The 15729-nt window shown below is 45.1% G+C and overlaps 1 protein-coding gene across 1 annotated transcript in view; it reads left to right on the top strand.

The window, feature by feature from the left end:
* The window catches only part of LOC115475888 (protein-glutamine gamma-glutamyltransferase 6-like), a 46300-nt gene that overhangs the window by 11625 nt on the left and 18946 nt on the right, over window positions 1-15729 (top strand). The window contains exons 4-9 of the mRNA XM_030211953.1: window positions 96-329; window positions 2201-2319; window positions 5704-5832; window positions 8299-8476; window positions 10372-10507; window positions 13104-13207. Of these exons, the coding sequence (XP_030067813.1) occupies window positions 96-329; window positions 2201-2319; window positions 5704-5832; window positions 8299-8476; window positions 10372-10507; window positions 13104-13207 (900 nt within the window). The remainder of the gene's footprint in view (window positions 1-95; window positions 330-2200; window positions 2320-5703; window positions 5833-8298; window positions 8477-10371; window positions 10508-13103; window positions 13208-15729) is intronic.

Genomic DNA, 15729 nt, shown 5'->3' with positions numbered 1-15729 from the left:
ACTTCATCAAATGTCTTTTTCCAATTATTCTATCTCTGTTCTTATCTGATGCTTTATACAGTGTGTAATTGTTTTGATCTCTGTTCTATTCCCAGGACCTTCTTACAACACAAAGGCCACCTTCCCTCTCTCTAAGCCTGGAAAGAAAGGCGGGACTTGGCAAGCAACCTATGAATCTGCTGATTCCAAAGACTTGGATATCACCATCTTTAGCCCCACTACTGCTGTTATCGGATATTACAGACTTAGTGCCCAGATCCACTACAAGGGCAAGACATCGTTAAAAAGTCTCAAACAGTTCATATTGCTCTTTAATCCTTGGTCTTCAGGTAGAAAACTCTGTTTTTCAATGCGTATTTTGATTATTTTAGACTTCCTTAACTGCCCATTCCAGAAACGTCCAGAATTTGGATGTCCTCAACTGCCCCATCACAGAAACGTCCAACTTTTGGACGTGCTGAATGCCTCCCTTTGGGCCTCCTTACCTCCCTGTGTCCCGCCCTCATCTGACGCAACTTCCGCGAGGGCAGGAGGGAAGGAGGGTCGAAGGGAGGCGTTCTGCTGCCTGCAGCACTGCTTTCACGGAGGTGAGACTGCAATTTCAATGCAGGGGGCTCGGCCCGGTGGCGGACGGAGGGGGAAAGCGGCAGCGACCTCGGGGGGGGGGGGGGAGGGGGGAGCAGTGGCTGCAGTGACCTCAGGGGGGGGGGGGGAGTGGTGCCGACCTCGGGGGGGTGGAGGGGCAGCGGTGGCAGCGGCAACCTCAGGGGGTCATGGCGGCGAGGGTGGCAGGAGCGGGGCCCCAGGGTGGCCTTGGCCTGGGCCCGGCCCAGTCTTTTGGCGGCCCTGGGTGGAGATGGTGGTGCTTGTGGAGGAAGGGCTGAAGCTGCTCCTGCAACGTTCCAATGTCTCTCACTGCATTCATAACCATCTCCTGACATTAGGCAAGCAGGCTTCTACTGCGGGAGAGTGACGTCAGGAGATGGTTACGAATGCAGGTAGACACATTGGAACGTTGGAGAAGCAAATTATTATATTAGATGTGTGCTGAATTTTTAACATGCGCAGGCAAAAAGGGGCATGGTTACAGGAAGGGAAATGGGCATTTCATGGGTGTTCCAAAATTTACATGCATAATTATAGAATATGGCCCACTGCGTCTAAATCTACATGCTGAGATTTACACCATGTTTTTGTTGGTGTAAATGGATGCATGTAGATTTAGGCTCTAAAATATCAAATAAAGCGTCATCTATAAAGGCACCGATTATAGGATAGTCAGCGCTGATTTCAGTGCCGATTTTTAGGCTCCATATGTAGAATCTACCCCTTTGTGCTATTTTCACAGGAAGTAAAAGCGATTAGCTTAGTGGGGTTTAAAAAATGTTTGGAAGGTTTGCTAAAGGAAAAGTCCATAGACCATTATTAAAATGGACTTGGGGAAAATCCACTGTTTATTTCTCAGATAAGCAGCATAAAATGTATTGTACTGCTTTGGGGATCTTGTCAGGTACTTGTGACCTGGATTGGCCACTGTTGGAAACAGGATGCTGGGCTTGATGGACCTTTGGTCTGTCCTAGTATGGCAACACTTATGTACTTGGGATCTGAATGGAATCTTGCTACTCTTTGGAGTTCTACATGGAATGTTGCTACACTTTGAAATTCTGCATGGAATCTTGTTATTCTTCAGAATTCTAGAATCTTGCTACTCTTTGGGGTTCTACATAGAATGTTGCTACTATTTAGGTTTCTGCCAGGTACTTGTGACCCGGATTGCCCACTGTTGGAAACAGGATGCTAGGCTTCATGGACCTTTGGTCTGTCCCATTCTGAATAGAATCTTGCTACTCTTTGGGGTTCTACATGGAATGTTGCTACACTTTGAAGTTCTGCATGGAATCTTGTTATTCTTTAGAATTCTAGAATCTTGCTACTCTTTGGGGTTCTACGTGAAATGTTGCTACTATTTGGGTTTCTGCCAGGTACTTGTGACTTGGATTGGCCACTGTTGGAAACAGGATGCTGGGCTTGATGGACCTTGGGTCTGTCCCAGTATGGCAACACATATGTACTTATGCACACTTTTGCAAAGTTTCTTCACACTTTGGACACAAGGGCCTTTATCTGCCATCATATTTTCTATTTGTGCGTCTTATTGTTTCCAGTAGTTAGTATAACTCTGTTACTGTATTTTCAGATGATGCTGTTTATATGCCAAAGGAGGATGAGAGGCAGGAATATGTCCTGACTGACTATGGTACCATTTATGTTGGCCATGAAAAATATATTGAAAAGCGAGGATGGAACTATGGACAGGTAGAGGTTTATAAGGAATTATGGGTAATGGAGTGTTGTGTTTTGGGGAGGAATTATGGGTAATGTTGGAGAGTCATTGCATTTGGGGGACAAAAGTTATTAAAGAAAACAACTGACAGTGACCTGGACCATGTTTGAATTTTGAGAGTTCTCTGGCAAGCTCTAGATTTTGAACAGATCAGAGTTCCATTATTTTGCCAGGACAGTATATATATTTTGATTTCTAGAGCTCTGAATATTGCTTTTTTTTTTAAAGCCTTTTAAATTAATTCAAGAAGGTTAACTTCTTTTTCCTCCAACATATATGTAGGTTATACCATATACAACTCACAGATGAAGCTATTTTAATTATTTAATAAAAGTCACCTATATTTTAAGGTTCAGAGTGCAGGGTTCATTTATTTAATATACCATCTATCCTAACAACAAGTAAGTGGTTAGCAATAAAATATTTATAAAAGCTAGAAGAGAAATTACATAGGATAGTATAGGACAACAGACAGGGGAGCAAATGCATTACATCCCACATTAAATATCAGCGAAGGGCGACAAAAATGATAGCGGGGATGGGACGACTTCCCTATGAAGAAAGACTAAGGAGGCTAGGGCTATACAGCTTGGAGAAGAGACGGCTGAGGGGAGACATGATAGAGGTATATAAAATAATGAGTGGAGTGGAACAGGTGGATGTGAAGCGTCTGTTCACGCTTTCCAAAAATACCAGGACTAGGGGGCATGCGATGAAACTACAGTGTAGTAAATTGAAAACAAATCGGAGAAAACATTTTTTCACCCAACGCGTAATTAAACTCTGGAATTTGTTGCCGGAGAACGTAGTGAAGGCGGTTAGCTTGGCAGAGTTTAAAAAGGGGTTGGACGGTTTCCTAAAGACAAGTCCATAGACCGCTACTAAATGGACTTGGGAAAAATCCACAATTTTGGGAATAACATATATAGAATTTTTGTACATTTGGGTAGCTTGCCAGGTGCCCTTGACCTGGATTGGCCACTGTTGGGGACAGGATGCTGGGCTCGATGGACCTTTGGTCTTTTCCCAGTATGGCATTACTTATGTACTTAGGTACTTATGAGACTCAGGGTTCTTTAATTTTCCCTCAAAATTATACATTTTCTCATAAAAATAGGTCTTAAGACCTGTCTTCAATCTACAGCCCAGTGGCACTTCCTACGTCATTTTTATAGCACTGGAGTGTACCTGGCTGTAATCGAGCAGTGCCACGCACTGCCCAGTTAGTACCGGGTTAACGTGGGTGCCCTTACTGCCACCTCAATGGGTAGTGGTAAGGGCTCCCCCCAAAATGGCCCTGCGATTTACTTGCTGCAAGGCCATTTCCTGCAGGAAGGCGAGACTTCGCTTTTACCCGCTGCAGTAAAAGGGGGCCTCGGCACATGTGTAAAACACGTGCCGACGCTAGCGCCGGCCCCCTTTTGCCGCAGCTTGGTAAAAGGGGCCCTAAAATTGTTAGATGGCCAAATAAATCAAATATGTGTTAGCAAATGCACATCCCTACTTTCTGACCCAAATATGATTTACACTTGAGATTTGTGTCACTTGGAGGGTAATTATCAAGGAGTCAGCAACCTGAGATATCCCCTAACATGACTCCTAACAGCAGTGGCGTAGCTACGTGGGGCCTGGGGGGCCTGGGCCCCTGTAGATTTGGCCCTGGACCCCCCTGCCTATGACCCTCTCGACCCCCCCCCTCCCACCGTCGCCGTCGCCTGCCTTTGCTGGTGGGGGAACCCAACCCCCGCCAACCGAGATCCTCTTCTTTCCGCGAAAGGCTTCCTTCCGTTTCTGACGTCCTGCATGCACAACGTGCAGGACGTCAGAAACAGAAGGAAGCCTTTTGCAGAAAGAAGAGGACCTCGGCTGGTGGGGGTTGGGGTCCCCCGCCAGCAATGATAGGCGACGGCGGGTTGGCGGCGGGAGGGGAGGTCAAAATGGTCATCGGGGGGGCAAAGTTGATGGTGGCAGCGGCGGCGGCAATGGGGGGGGCAACGTTGGTGGCATCGGCAATGGCGGGGGGTGGGCGTTGGCAATGGTGGGGGTGGCGGTGGCACCGGGGGGGGGGGCTAAAATGTGCCCCCTCACCTCGAGCTCTGGACCCCCCCTCCCACCGAAGTCTGGCTACACCCCTGCCTAACAGTATTACCATGAGACCCCCATTAGGGTCACTGCTGCCATTTTGAAGGAAGGCACCGGTGAGGGCAGGAGTGATTGGGAATTGTTCCTGCCCCAGGATCCACTGAATCACCAAGGCAGTGGCATAGCCCACCCAGTAGCAGTACACCTATGATGTGGCTGGCAGGGATTCCCAAGTCTCACCAGCTGAAAACTCCCAACATCTGTCCCTCCTGCATACCTTGTAAATAGCAGATCTTCGCCTGCAGGAAATAGCAACATACTGCTCGCACTGGCCCCACAGCCTTACCTCTGACGTATTACCGCCTATGCGGAAACAGGAAGTTGCATCAGTGGAAAGGCTGTGGAGCCAACATGAGCAGTGTGTATTAGTTGCTGCTCGCTGCTCGTGAAAATCTGTTATTTAAAAGGTATGTAGGAGAGGGCAGTTGTTTGAGAGACCATATGGCATGCAGGCGAGAGAAGGCGAGACCAAATCACCTGTGGGATGGGGCGGGGTTCTTCTGCCCACCCATTTTGGGTCCAGGCCCACCCGAAATTGGGTGTCTGGCTATACCCCTGCACCAGGACTTGTAACAGTAGGCTCAGGGGGGGGGGGGGGGTTGGGAGGTTCCTTGGGGGGGGCTGATGACAGGATCAGGGTGTTCATTGGCAGGGATGGGAATATGGATCAAGGGTGGTGCTTCTGATGAAGGATTAGGGGTGCTCGTAGGGGGGGATGTGAATCAGGAGGTTAGGGTTTTCATGGGGTGGGAGCTCTTTGAGTGCATGGCAGCTGCTTTAAGATGTGGCCTGGCAAGGCTGAGCCATGGCTTTGAGGCCCAATTCACTCAGGATGGTAAAAAGTTAGGGTTATTTTTCCAGATATAATGCAGCTTGAGGTAAATTATAACATTTGCATAGCAATGAGATGTGTTGCATACATTTGCATGCTTTCCATATCATTACTGTTTACCCCATAGTAACTTCACTAATGCTGCAGTGCAGTAATCTAACTCGAGTTATTACCCTTTAATATGCTTTAAGGGGCAAATAACATAGATCATTGCCATAACACAGCTTGATAACTTCCCCCCTTAGTCCTTGGATAAAGGAGAAAATCCTGTAATAAAAGTTATTGAAGTAACTCTTTGATGACTTCTCTTCAGTGGCTTCAGTATCTCAGCTCCACCACAATATCTTCTTGAAGGTTTGAGCATCTTTGTGATTCCTTCCAGTTTGAAAACAACATTTTGGATATCAGCCTCGCCTTACTAGATCAGAGCTTGAAACATTACGAAGACCCAGCCTTAGACTGTTCCAACAGGTGTGATCCCGTCTACGTAAGCAGAGTGGTCAGTGCTATGGTGAGATCATTAATCAACTACTCAGAGCTGTGTACTGAAGGTGAAAACTATACGTTCGCACTAAAATTCACAAAAAAATGTCTACTTATAGAATTCATTTTGCAGTAGAATTTAATAGATTATTTTTTTGTTGTTAAATAAATGAAAACTAGTGGTATTCATCCATTTCACTACAAATGCAAACCTTTCTTCTTTTTAAAGACTTCTTTGAGTTCTATGTGTTAAGCCCTATTCAGTGGTATGAATAAACACATTGTTATCTATATAAAAATTTTATTTGCTTGGGTTAAGCATCTACCTTTAAAAATAGAAGAAATAGAAGAAAAAGTGTTTGTTAAATTAAATCTGCTTATTATTCCAGTTGTGGTATACCGATTCAAAAAAGATCCCTAATAACAAGTATTCCGGTAACTAAAACTGATAACAAAATACAAACCAGATACTATAAAAACGTGGATACCATAATGCAGGTGGTAGCTTGATCTCACATTCAGTTTAAATACCCTGGAAACCGGCTCTCACATATATAATCTAATATTTATTTTGGAGGGTTCTCAGAGTATTAACTCACCCAAATATGACCGTATATTTAACTTACAGTCTCTGCGGGAGGTTGAGCATCTGAATCATTGAACCCCTCCGTGGTTTTTTATATTTTTTCATTTATATCGTGACTTCACCAAACCACTCTTAGGTGCTCTAATCATGTGAGAGTAGATTGCTCTACCACGGTAATAAGAATGAATGAAGATATGGACATCAAGTGTCAAGCTAACACCTACTGTTCCACTCATCCTCGGTGGAGACTAAAGCATAGACCCGATACTAATCTTTCTTCACATGAATAATACATAGGAAAAGAGAGAGACACTTATCTTGTTCCATCAGTTGTCTCTCCTTAAAATTGGGGACGCTGGGTCGCCATGATGTCATCAATAAAGGCACCACTGCGTCTCGCACCAAAATGAGCTCTGTCTATTTGCTCCCTTTAAAAGTATGTATTCCATGAAGTATCCAAGGTCCGCTAAACTTTCAGCTAGTCATCAAGAGTCCGCAGGGTTTCGTCCAAAACTTCCTCAGGAACTCCAAAATGATTTCTGCTCTATACCCAAGAGACGGAAATTCTTGCTCTCGGTTGGGCACAGTGGAGGCAAGTGATTGATTATCACATGCTAGTGAACTGGGACTTGAAACAGCTGGGACTGTAAGAGATCCAATGACCTGTCCCGATTAATGTCTGTTGTCTCCTTGCTACATTTTTCTCATTACTATTATACTCAGTTCTAGTTACATTTGAAATTGTATTTCAGTTTTTGGTCACCGCGGTTTTCCCTCCTTTTTGTTTTTCCTCTTGTTATTTCATTTTTGGAGTGGCTTTTTTTCCCTTTTATTTTTTGACAGGATCCCAGAAAGTATCAAGATTCTATGCTGTTTACTCCTCGGGATGAGCAGTGTCTATCTTAATAGCAGTTTATGGATTTTTCCTCCAGGAACATAATCAACCCTTTTTAAAGCCCAACTATAACCATCAATGAGTGGAGGAGTGGCCTAGTGGTTAGGGTGGTGGACTCTGGTCCTGAGGAACTGAGTTGGATTCCCACTTCAGGCACAGGCGGCTCCTTGTGACTCTGGGCAAGTCACTTAACCCTCCATTGCCCCATGTAAGCCGCATTGAGCCTGCGGGGTACAAATGTAACACAAATAAAATAGATACTATTGGAGATTCTACATGGAATGTTGCTACTATTGGACATTCTACATGGAATGTTGCTATTCCACTAGCAACATTCCATGTAGAAGGCTGCGCAGGCTTCTGTTTCTGTGAGTCTGACGTCCTGCACCAGGACGTCAGACTCACAGAAGCAGAAGCCTGCGCGGCCACATTGGTGATCTGCAAGGGCCGACTTCTACATGGAATGTTGCTAGTGGAATAGCAACATTCCATGTAGAATCTCAAATAGTAGCAACAGTGGAGGAGTGGCCTAGTGGTTAGGGTGGTGGACTTTGGTCCTGAGGAACTGAGTTGGATTCCCACTTCAGTCACAGGCGGCTCCTTGTGACTCTGGGCAAGTCACTTAACCCTCCATTGCCCCATGTAAGCCGCATTGAGCCTGCCATGAGTGGGAAAGCGCAGGGTACAAATGTAACCAAAAAAAAAAAAAACACTTGAAAATGATTGAAGGTGCCAAAGACAAAACAAATTGCCCCTCCCTAGATACAGTGAAGGGACTTGCTCGATATTGAGGGTGGTCAGCGCCTACTGGAACCCACAGAGATTGTTCCTATGAGCTTAACGATGCATTGAGTAAGAATTATTTTCTCTAATTTGTTCCAAAGCTTTTTACCCTTTGGTTTGAATAAACATAAGACACACCATGGACGGAGGATGTACTAAAAATTCCTGATTAACCAACTCCTTGTTCTATTTCTTTATCTGTCTTCTATACCCCTCCTTTTTTTTCCTAGATAAACAGCAACGATGACAAAGGGGTTCTGGTGGGAAACTGGAGTGGTAAATATTACGATGGGATCAGCCCCCTCAGATGGTACGGAAGTACCGACATTCTTCTGAAGTGGTACAAAAGGAAATTTAAGAGTGTTGCATATGGCCAGTGCTGGGTCTTTGCTGGAGTTATGTGCACAGGTATGTTTCCATCAACAAAAAGGTTAGAGTCACCTTTCATTTCCAAAAGAATAAGATATCACGCTTTCATGAAATGGCAGAATATATCAGCATAAGGCGGAAACCTAGGCACCTCAATATATGGAGAGCTACTGAAACCTTAACATTCAGAGACCAAATCAAGCAGGTGTTTGTCTTTGAGTGCCGCATGAAGAATGAATTTCAACAGAAAAACAATTCCATCCAAAGGTCATCAATAGAAATCAAACAAAATAAAAGATGGAAAATAAAATAAAATGATACCTTTTTTATTGGACATAACTTAATACATTTCTTGATTAGCTTTCGAAGGTTGCCCTTCTTTGTCAGATCGAAAATAAGCAAATGTGGTAGATGACAGTATATATAAGAAAAACTTCCAAGCATTTCATTGACAGTCTAACAGGTCGAAACCATAACCAGATTCTCTATATATTTCAGAAGACTGCAGATTGCTTAGAAGTCAGAGATATTCAAGAGGTCACATTTACGAATAAAGCCACAGACTAAACTGGGGCTTTCTAACATGGTACCAGAACGTCACCCTCCCAACCTCCCATATTGGAATACGTGGGAGGGGCCGCATTTTAGTCAGTCTTTGGGTTGTGGTAGAGGAAGAAGTTTTCCCTCCTGTCCTCTCGTGGAGTGGTTGGTGGTAGAGGTTAAGCGAGGGAGTTTCGTCACAGCATGGCAGTTTGGAAGTTACACATTGGGTGTTCCAGTTTAATGAAGATGAGTCTTTGGAATTAGGAGCATGAAATATTTATCTTCTCTAGTGTTACCGCTTGAGAATTATTTGACTGCCATCTGTTAAATATGAGATGGCCTTTGACCCAAACAGCAGAGGTTTCGATTGGTTGATAATGATATTGGTTCTCATCAGTCAGACCATGACATTACCATCTAGTCCGGTTGTTGCTGGATTTATGTCATACGATATGACTGGAAGGGCAGTATATAACTAATACTGTAGACAACAAAACAGCAGATACAAAATGGAAGAATGTTCAAAAATTTATTGATGATGTCAAATACCAGACTTATTGCCCGACACAGGCCGTGTTTCGCCCAAGAAGGGCAGCGTCTGGGGCAAAAATCTCAGAGATACCATTCGTCGTAATAAATGTTATTCACATGAACCTTGAAATGGTAGGTTCTTGATAGAATAATGAGTTCTTGAAAAAACAGCAGGAAGAATACACTAATGACGATCATCACATGCCTTTCCTTCAGCACTTCCTGCTGTTTTTTCAAGAACTCATTATTCTATCAAGAACCTACCATTTCAAGGTTCATGTGAATAACATTTATTACGACGAATGATATCTCTGAGAGTTTTGCCCCTGACGCTGCCCTTCTTGGGCGAAACACGGCCTTACCCGGGCAATAAGTCTGATATTTGACAACATCAATAAATTTTTGAACATTCTTCCGTTTTGTATCTGCTGTTTTGTTGTCTACGTTGGAGTTTGCAGATCGTTTGCCTTGTTGTTTTATAACTAATACTGTTCAGATGTTGAATTTGCTGAATCAAAATTGCAAGTTGCCTGTATGGGTTTTGGAGTTGGGAAGTGTGGACTGTGGGTGGCCCACGTTATTGCATGAATCATTCTCTGATCTAGCCATACCTGTTAATCTCCTTCTCTCTGTCCTATTCTGTAGTAAGACTGTGTATGTATCGAGTGTGGACCCGCCTATTTGGAAGTGGAACACAAATTAATAAACTAAAACTATAGTTTAATCGGAGTCTGGGCATAATGTAGATTTGTTTGCACTTTAAATCACAAATGATCACAGCTGACAGATATGAATGTATATTGCAGACCTTCAGATCTATGATATAGAATCTTGATTTATCCCTTCTTATTCGATTTTAGTGCTTAGATGTTTGGGGATCCCTGCCCGTGTCATCACAAACTTTTCCTCTGCTCATGACACCAATGCAAACCTGAGCATCGATGAGTACTATGATTATTTGGGGCAACCTACAAAATTAAGCAAAGATAGCATTTGGTAAATATCAATTTAATTCTATTTTTTTTAAACTCCCTTTATTGCGTAGTTACCAATATGGGGTACCATTAAGATGTGATATTTTATCCCTAAATCGTACTGTTTTAGCACAAGGTCCCATTTAACGCAATGAGGCCTAGTTACTAATAATTGTGGTTAACAGTGAAATAACACAACTTCACGGAAGTGGCGTAGCTACGTGGGGCCTGGGCCCCCGTAGATTTGGCCCTGGACCCCCCTGCGGATGACCCTCTCGACCCCCCTCCTGCCTTCAACCCTCCCCCGCCGTCACCTTGGGCTACCTTTGCTGGTGAGGTCCTCTTCTTCCTCCGAAGGCTTCGTTCTGTTTCTGACGTGTGCAGGACGTCAGACTCACAGAAACAGAACGAAGCCTTGCAGATCAGCCAGCAACGGATGCCAGACTCACAGAAACAGAACAAAGCCTTGCAGATCAGCCAGCAACGGACGCCAGACTCACAGAAACAGAACGAAGCCTTGCAGATCAGCCAGCAATGGACGCCAGACTCACAGAAACAGAACAAAGCCTTGTTTCTGTGAGTCTGATGTCCTGCACGTACAAAGTGCAGAATGAAGCCTTTGGAGGAAGAAGAGGACTACTACTACTACTACTTAACATTTCTAAAGTGTTACTAGGGTTACGCAGCACTGTACAATTTAACATGGAAGGACAGTCCCTGCTCAAGGACCTCCTCTACTAGATTGGGGACTCTGCCAGCAAAGGTAGGCGACGGCGGGGGAGGGTTGGCGGCGGGAGAGGGGTTGAGAGGGTCATCGGCAGGGGTCGTCAAAGTTGGTGGTGGCGGGGGGGTCGGTAATGGCCGGGGGGGTTGGCGACGCCGGGGGGGGGGGCTAAAATGTGCCCCCTCACCTCGGGCTCTGGCCCCCCCTCCCGCCGAAGTCTGGCTATGCCCCTGCTTCATGGTAGCCCATGTTGGTAAATTCCTCCCCCCCCCCCCCCCCCACACACACACACAGTCTTTTATGCATAGTGTATCCTCATTCTTCTTCACTTCTAAAAGCCTCTGTAATTCTTTGAACTTCCCTTCTCCTATAAAGATTCCATTAAAGTCCCTGGTGTTTTTCTGGACCTTCAGCTCACCTTCAAGATTCAAATTGATGCTGTAGTCCATTCTCATTCTATCCCCATCACTGTATTCACTCTGTTTGCTCGTTTCTCCCTTCCCCTGCTATCCACACCTTGCTGCTTGCCTTGATAATCACACGTCTGGACTATTACAACTCCCTATATGCTGGTTTGCCACTTTAGTCCATCAAGCACCTACATAGTACAATCTACAGCCAAATGACTACTTCATAATGCCCACCCCTTTGACCACATTACTCCACGCCATCACTCTGAACACTGGTTGCCTCTCTCCTCATGCATTCATTTCAAACTATTGACCCTCAGTTATAAAGGACTCTTTCCCTATGCCCCTGACTACTTACAACGTCTTAACATTCCCTACACTCCCCCCCCCCCCCACCCAACACATACATACACACTCCAGTCCTCTAATACTGGTCTCCTCTCCCTTCCTCCTGCTTCTGTTATTCATATAGATACCACTCTACTACTACTACTACTACTTAGCATTTCTATAGCGCTGCCAGGGTTACGCAGCACTGAACAAGTTTAACATGGGGGAGGACAGTCCCTGCTCAAGAGAACTTACAATCTAAAGGTTACAAACTATGTAGTCAGTGTAGGTAACATGAATGGGGAGGGTGGTTAGGCGCCAAAAGCAAGGGAGAAGAGATGGGCTTTGAGTAAGGACTTGAAGATGGGCAGGGAGGGCGCATGGCGTATGGGCTCGGGAAGTCTGTTCCAGGCATAAGGTGCTGCAAGGCAGAAGGGGCGGAGTCTGGAGTTAGCGGTGGTGGAGAAGGGTACAGATAGGAGTGATTTGTTCTGAGAGCGGAGGTTACGGGTGGGAACATACGGCGTGCTGGGGGTGGGAAGTACTTCTACTTTCAGTTATATTGGTCCTATGCTCTGGAACTCACTCCCTTTCCAGATCTGCTCTGAATCTTCATTCACTACCTTCACAACAGAACTCAAAACCCACTTCTTCAAACTTGCTTTTCCATCCCTTACTTAGTTTTCTTATTGCCTCTTTTTCCCTTATTTTGTCTGGGGTGTTTTTTTTTATATTTACCTTTAGCTATCTATGGTTTTCTGTACACCACTTAAATGCCATTGTTTTTTGGTCCATTGTGGAATATCAAACTGATAAATGATGATATATGAGCTGCTGCCAGAAGTGACTCTGATAAACCGTGAACTGCACTAGGGTTTATGGTCATCTCTTAGCTCTGTGTCAAAGGGACAAAGTCAGTACTAGTCTTCCTCCACTTCATTCATGAAAATGCAGCTCATGGATCTCTGAGTCAACCAGAACTACATTCCAACGATTTAAGTGGGCAAAATGAGACTAGCTCAACTGTCTCTTTTTTTACTTGAAGATAATGGTCACTCTGCAAGCCTCTCTGTACAAGTCGTTCTGCAGTATAACCGTATTTGCTTCCTTGCTACCTATCAGATGAATGTTTCTCTGTTTGTCCTCATTTACAGGAATTTTCACGTCTGGAATGAAGGCTGGTTTGCCAGAAAAGATCTTGGATCAATCTTTGATGGATGGCAGGTTCTTGATGCAACTCCCCAAGAAACAAGTGAAGGTGACACAAGGGGGGGTCAATATTTGGCTGAATTTACTGTGCAGAAGAGGCTGCTACTTGGATAAATCCCACTGAGTGGATTAAACCTGGATTTTCACCAGCACTTATTCAGAGAGCACTGATGATTATCCGGGCAGATCATCATGGCACTATCCAATTAGTAGCAAAAAGGATGTGGGAAGTAGGCCAATGACTCAAGAGACCAGGACAACAGACTAATATTCACAGTGATTTATTGTAGACTCAACATAGATCTGTGTTTCGGCCACAGGCCTGCCTCAGGAGTTTTTCTTAGCTGCGTGAATAGATAAAACTCCAGAAGGTAGTTTTTATAATGCACTGGTGGTCTTGAAAAAGAGTCAGCTGGAAAGCGTTTCAATAGCTCTACAATCGGCAAATACTCTTTTAGCTTCCCAGTTGACTCTTGCTAAAGATGAGAAAGCCCCTGAACTATTGAAGAGCATTGCCAAATATACCAATACAATCAAACATATAAATGGCAAGTGACCGACTCACCTGCAAATGCGCAGTAGAGACTTCCCTCTCTGTCCCGCCCTCACGTCAAGATGTGATGATGTCAGAGGGCGGAAAAGAGAGGGAAATGGAGTCGGACTGTCGGACGCTGCCGCTGGAGCTGGAGCCTGGAAACGAACATCGGCACACCAACCTCCACCCTCCCCCCATCCCCGCCGCCACTCCCGCCCCCCTCCGTATCGGGCCCCCTGCACTGACCTGACTGCGCCTCTCACCTCTCACCTCCATACACGGAGGTGAGAGGCGCTGTCAGGCCAGTGCAGGGGGCCCGGCACGGAGGGGGAAGGGAGCGGCAGCGAGGAGGGTAGCTGGAAATTTCGCCTGTTTTAACGGGCTTAATGGCTAGTCTGAGTAGAATGTCATGGTCCACATATCAAATTGTAAGTTGATGATCTTTCTGCCTTTACTTAGCTCTTTTCTAAAGTTTGCAATAAGCGTTGTTAGGACTGTTTCGGCGCTGTAAGAGGACCTGAAACCTGTTTGGCAGGCATGTAAATATCGAGAAAGAGAAAAGAAGCAAAACAAAACAAAAACAAAAAAAAGAAATGAAAAACGCACCTTCAAATGCACACGTCCATATCATAGCATCTGCTAACAGTCCCTGTGCATTTACCACTTAATTCAATAAAATTAAGTGCCCAACTTTAGACTTGGCGCCCAAAGTTGGAGACGCAAGTTATAGAATAAAGTCATTTGTGTGTACATCTTAATTTAATAAAGGGCCATTAATTCAAATTAGAAGCCAATATTGGCTTAAAATTATTTTAATTGGTGGTAATTGATAACAATTAGCAGTTGTGTGTGCAACTTTTCCTTAGACTTGTGTGCTCAATTTATATTGCGCGCAACTTCGAGGAGAGTGGGGACATAGGAGAGGCATTGTGAGCCCTCTAGGGACAGAGAAAGTACCTGCATATACCGCCGGCTTCTATATAACGCACCTAGAGATCCACACCGAAATCCAAGCGTATTCTGTAACAACGTGCGTAACTTAATTGGCTTAACAAGCCAATCAGCATTGTCAACAGCCCTTAACAAGCAATAAAGAGCAGTAATTGCCAATAATTAGAACTTATGTGTATAACTCCGTAAGCGTATTCTGTAATGCACCGCGCCTAAATTTTAAGCATGCACGCAAAAAGGGGTATGTTATGGGCGGGGAAATGGGCGTTTCTTAATTTATGCATGGTGGTTTAGAATATGGCCTTGTGCACCTAAATCTGCCACATTTTCATTGGTGTAAGTGGATGCGCGTAGTTTTAGACGCTAGGATATCAACTAAGCATATTCTAAATACTGCGCCTAAATCTAGGCGCTGCTTATAGAATATGCTTAGGCGGAAAAGTGTTCTGTTCAGATTTTCTAGGCACCATATATATAGAATCTAGCCCATAATGTGTACAGTGATGTGTACATCTAGTAGCGCTATAGAATTGATTAGTGGTAGTAGTAGTAGTAGCATAGGCGGGTCAGGGGCATGCCTAGGAGTTAAGCACATAGGTTATACTATAATACAGTTACGCACTTAACTGCCAGCAGTCAGCCACAACCACTTATGCCAGCCTTCGACATGGCATAAGCACCTGCACATCAGGCGCGTAGCCAGACTTCGGCGGGAGGAGGGTCCAGAGGCCGAGGTGAGGGGGCACGTTTTAGCCCCCCCCCCCCCTCGGTGCTGCTGACCCCCCACCCACCACCACCACCACCATTTTAACCCTCCTCGCCATTTTTGACCTCCCTGCCGCCACCACCACCTTCCCCCGCCACCGCCGTCAGGTACCTTAGCTGGCGGGGGTCCCCAACCCCCGCCAGCTGAAGTCCTCTTCTCCAGCGCAGCCGCTTTGCTGATCTGCTCTTGCAGATCAGCAATGCGGCCGCGCAGGCTTCTCTTTCTGTGAGTCTGACGTCCTGCACGTGCAGGACGTCAGACTCACAGAAACAGAAGCCTGCCCTTGCAGATCAGCAACATGGCTGCACCGGAGAAGAGG

This window comes from Microcaecilia unicolor, chromosome 8 (genome assembly GCF_901765095.1).
Source record: "Microcaecilia unicolor chromosome 8, aMicUni1.1, whole genome shotgun sequence".
NCBI lineage: Eukaryota > Metazoa > Chordata > Amphibia > Gymnophiona > Siphonopidae > Microcaecilia > Microcaecilia unicolor.
Note: the sequence above shows the minus strand (reverse complement) of the source record. Positions and strands in the feature narration are given on the sequence as shown.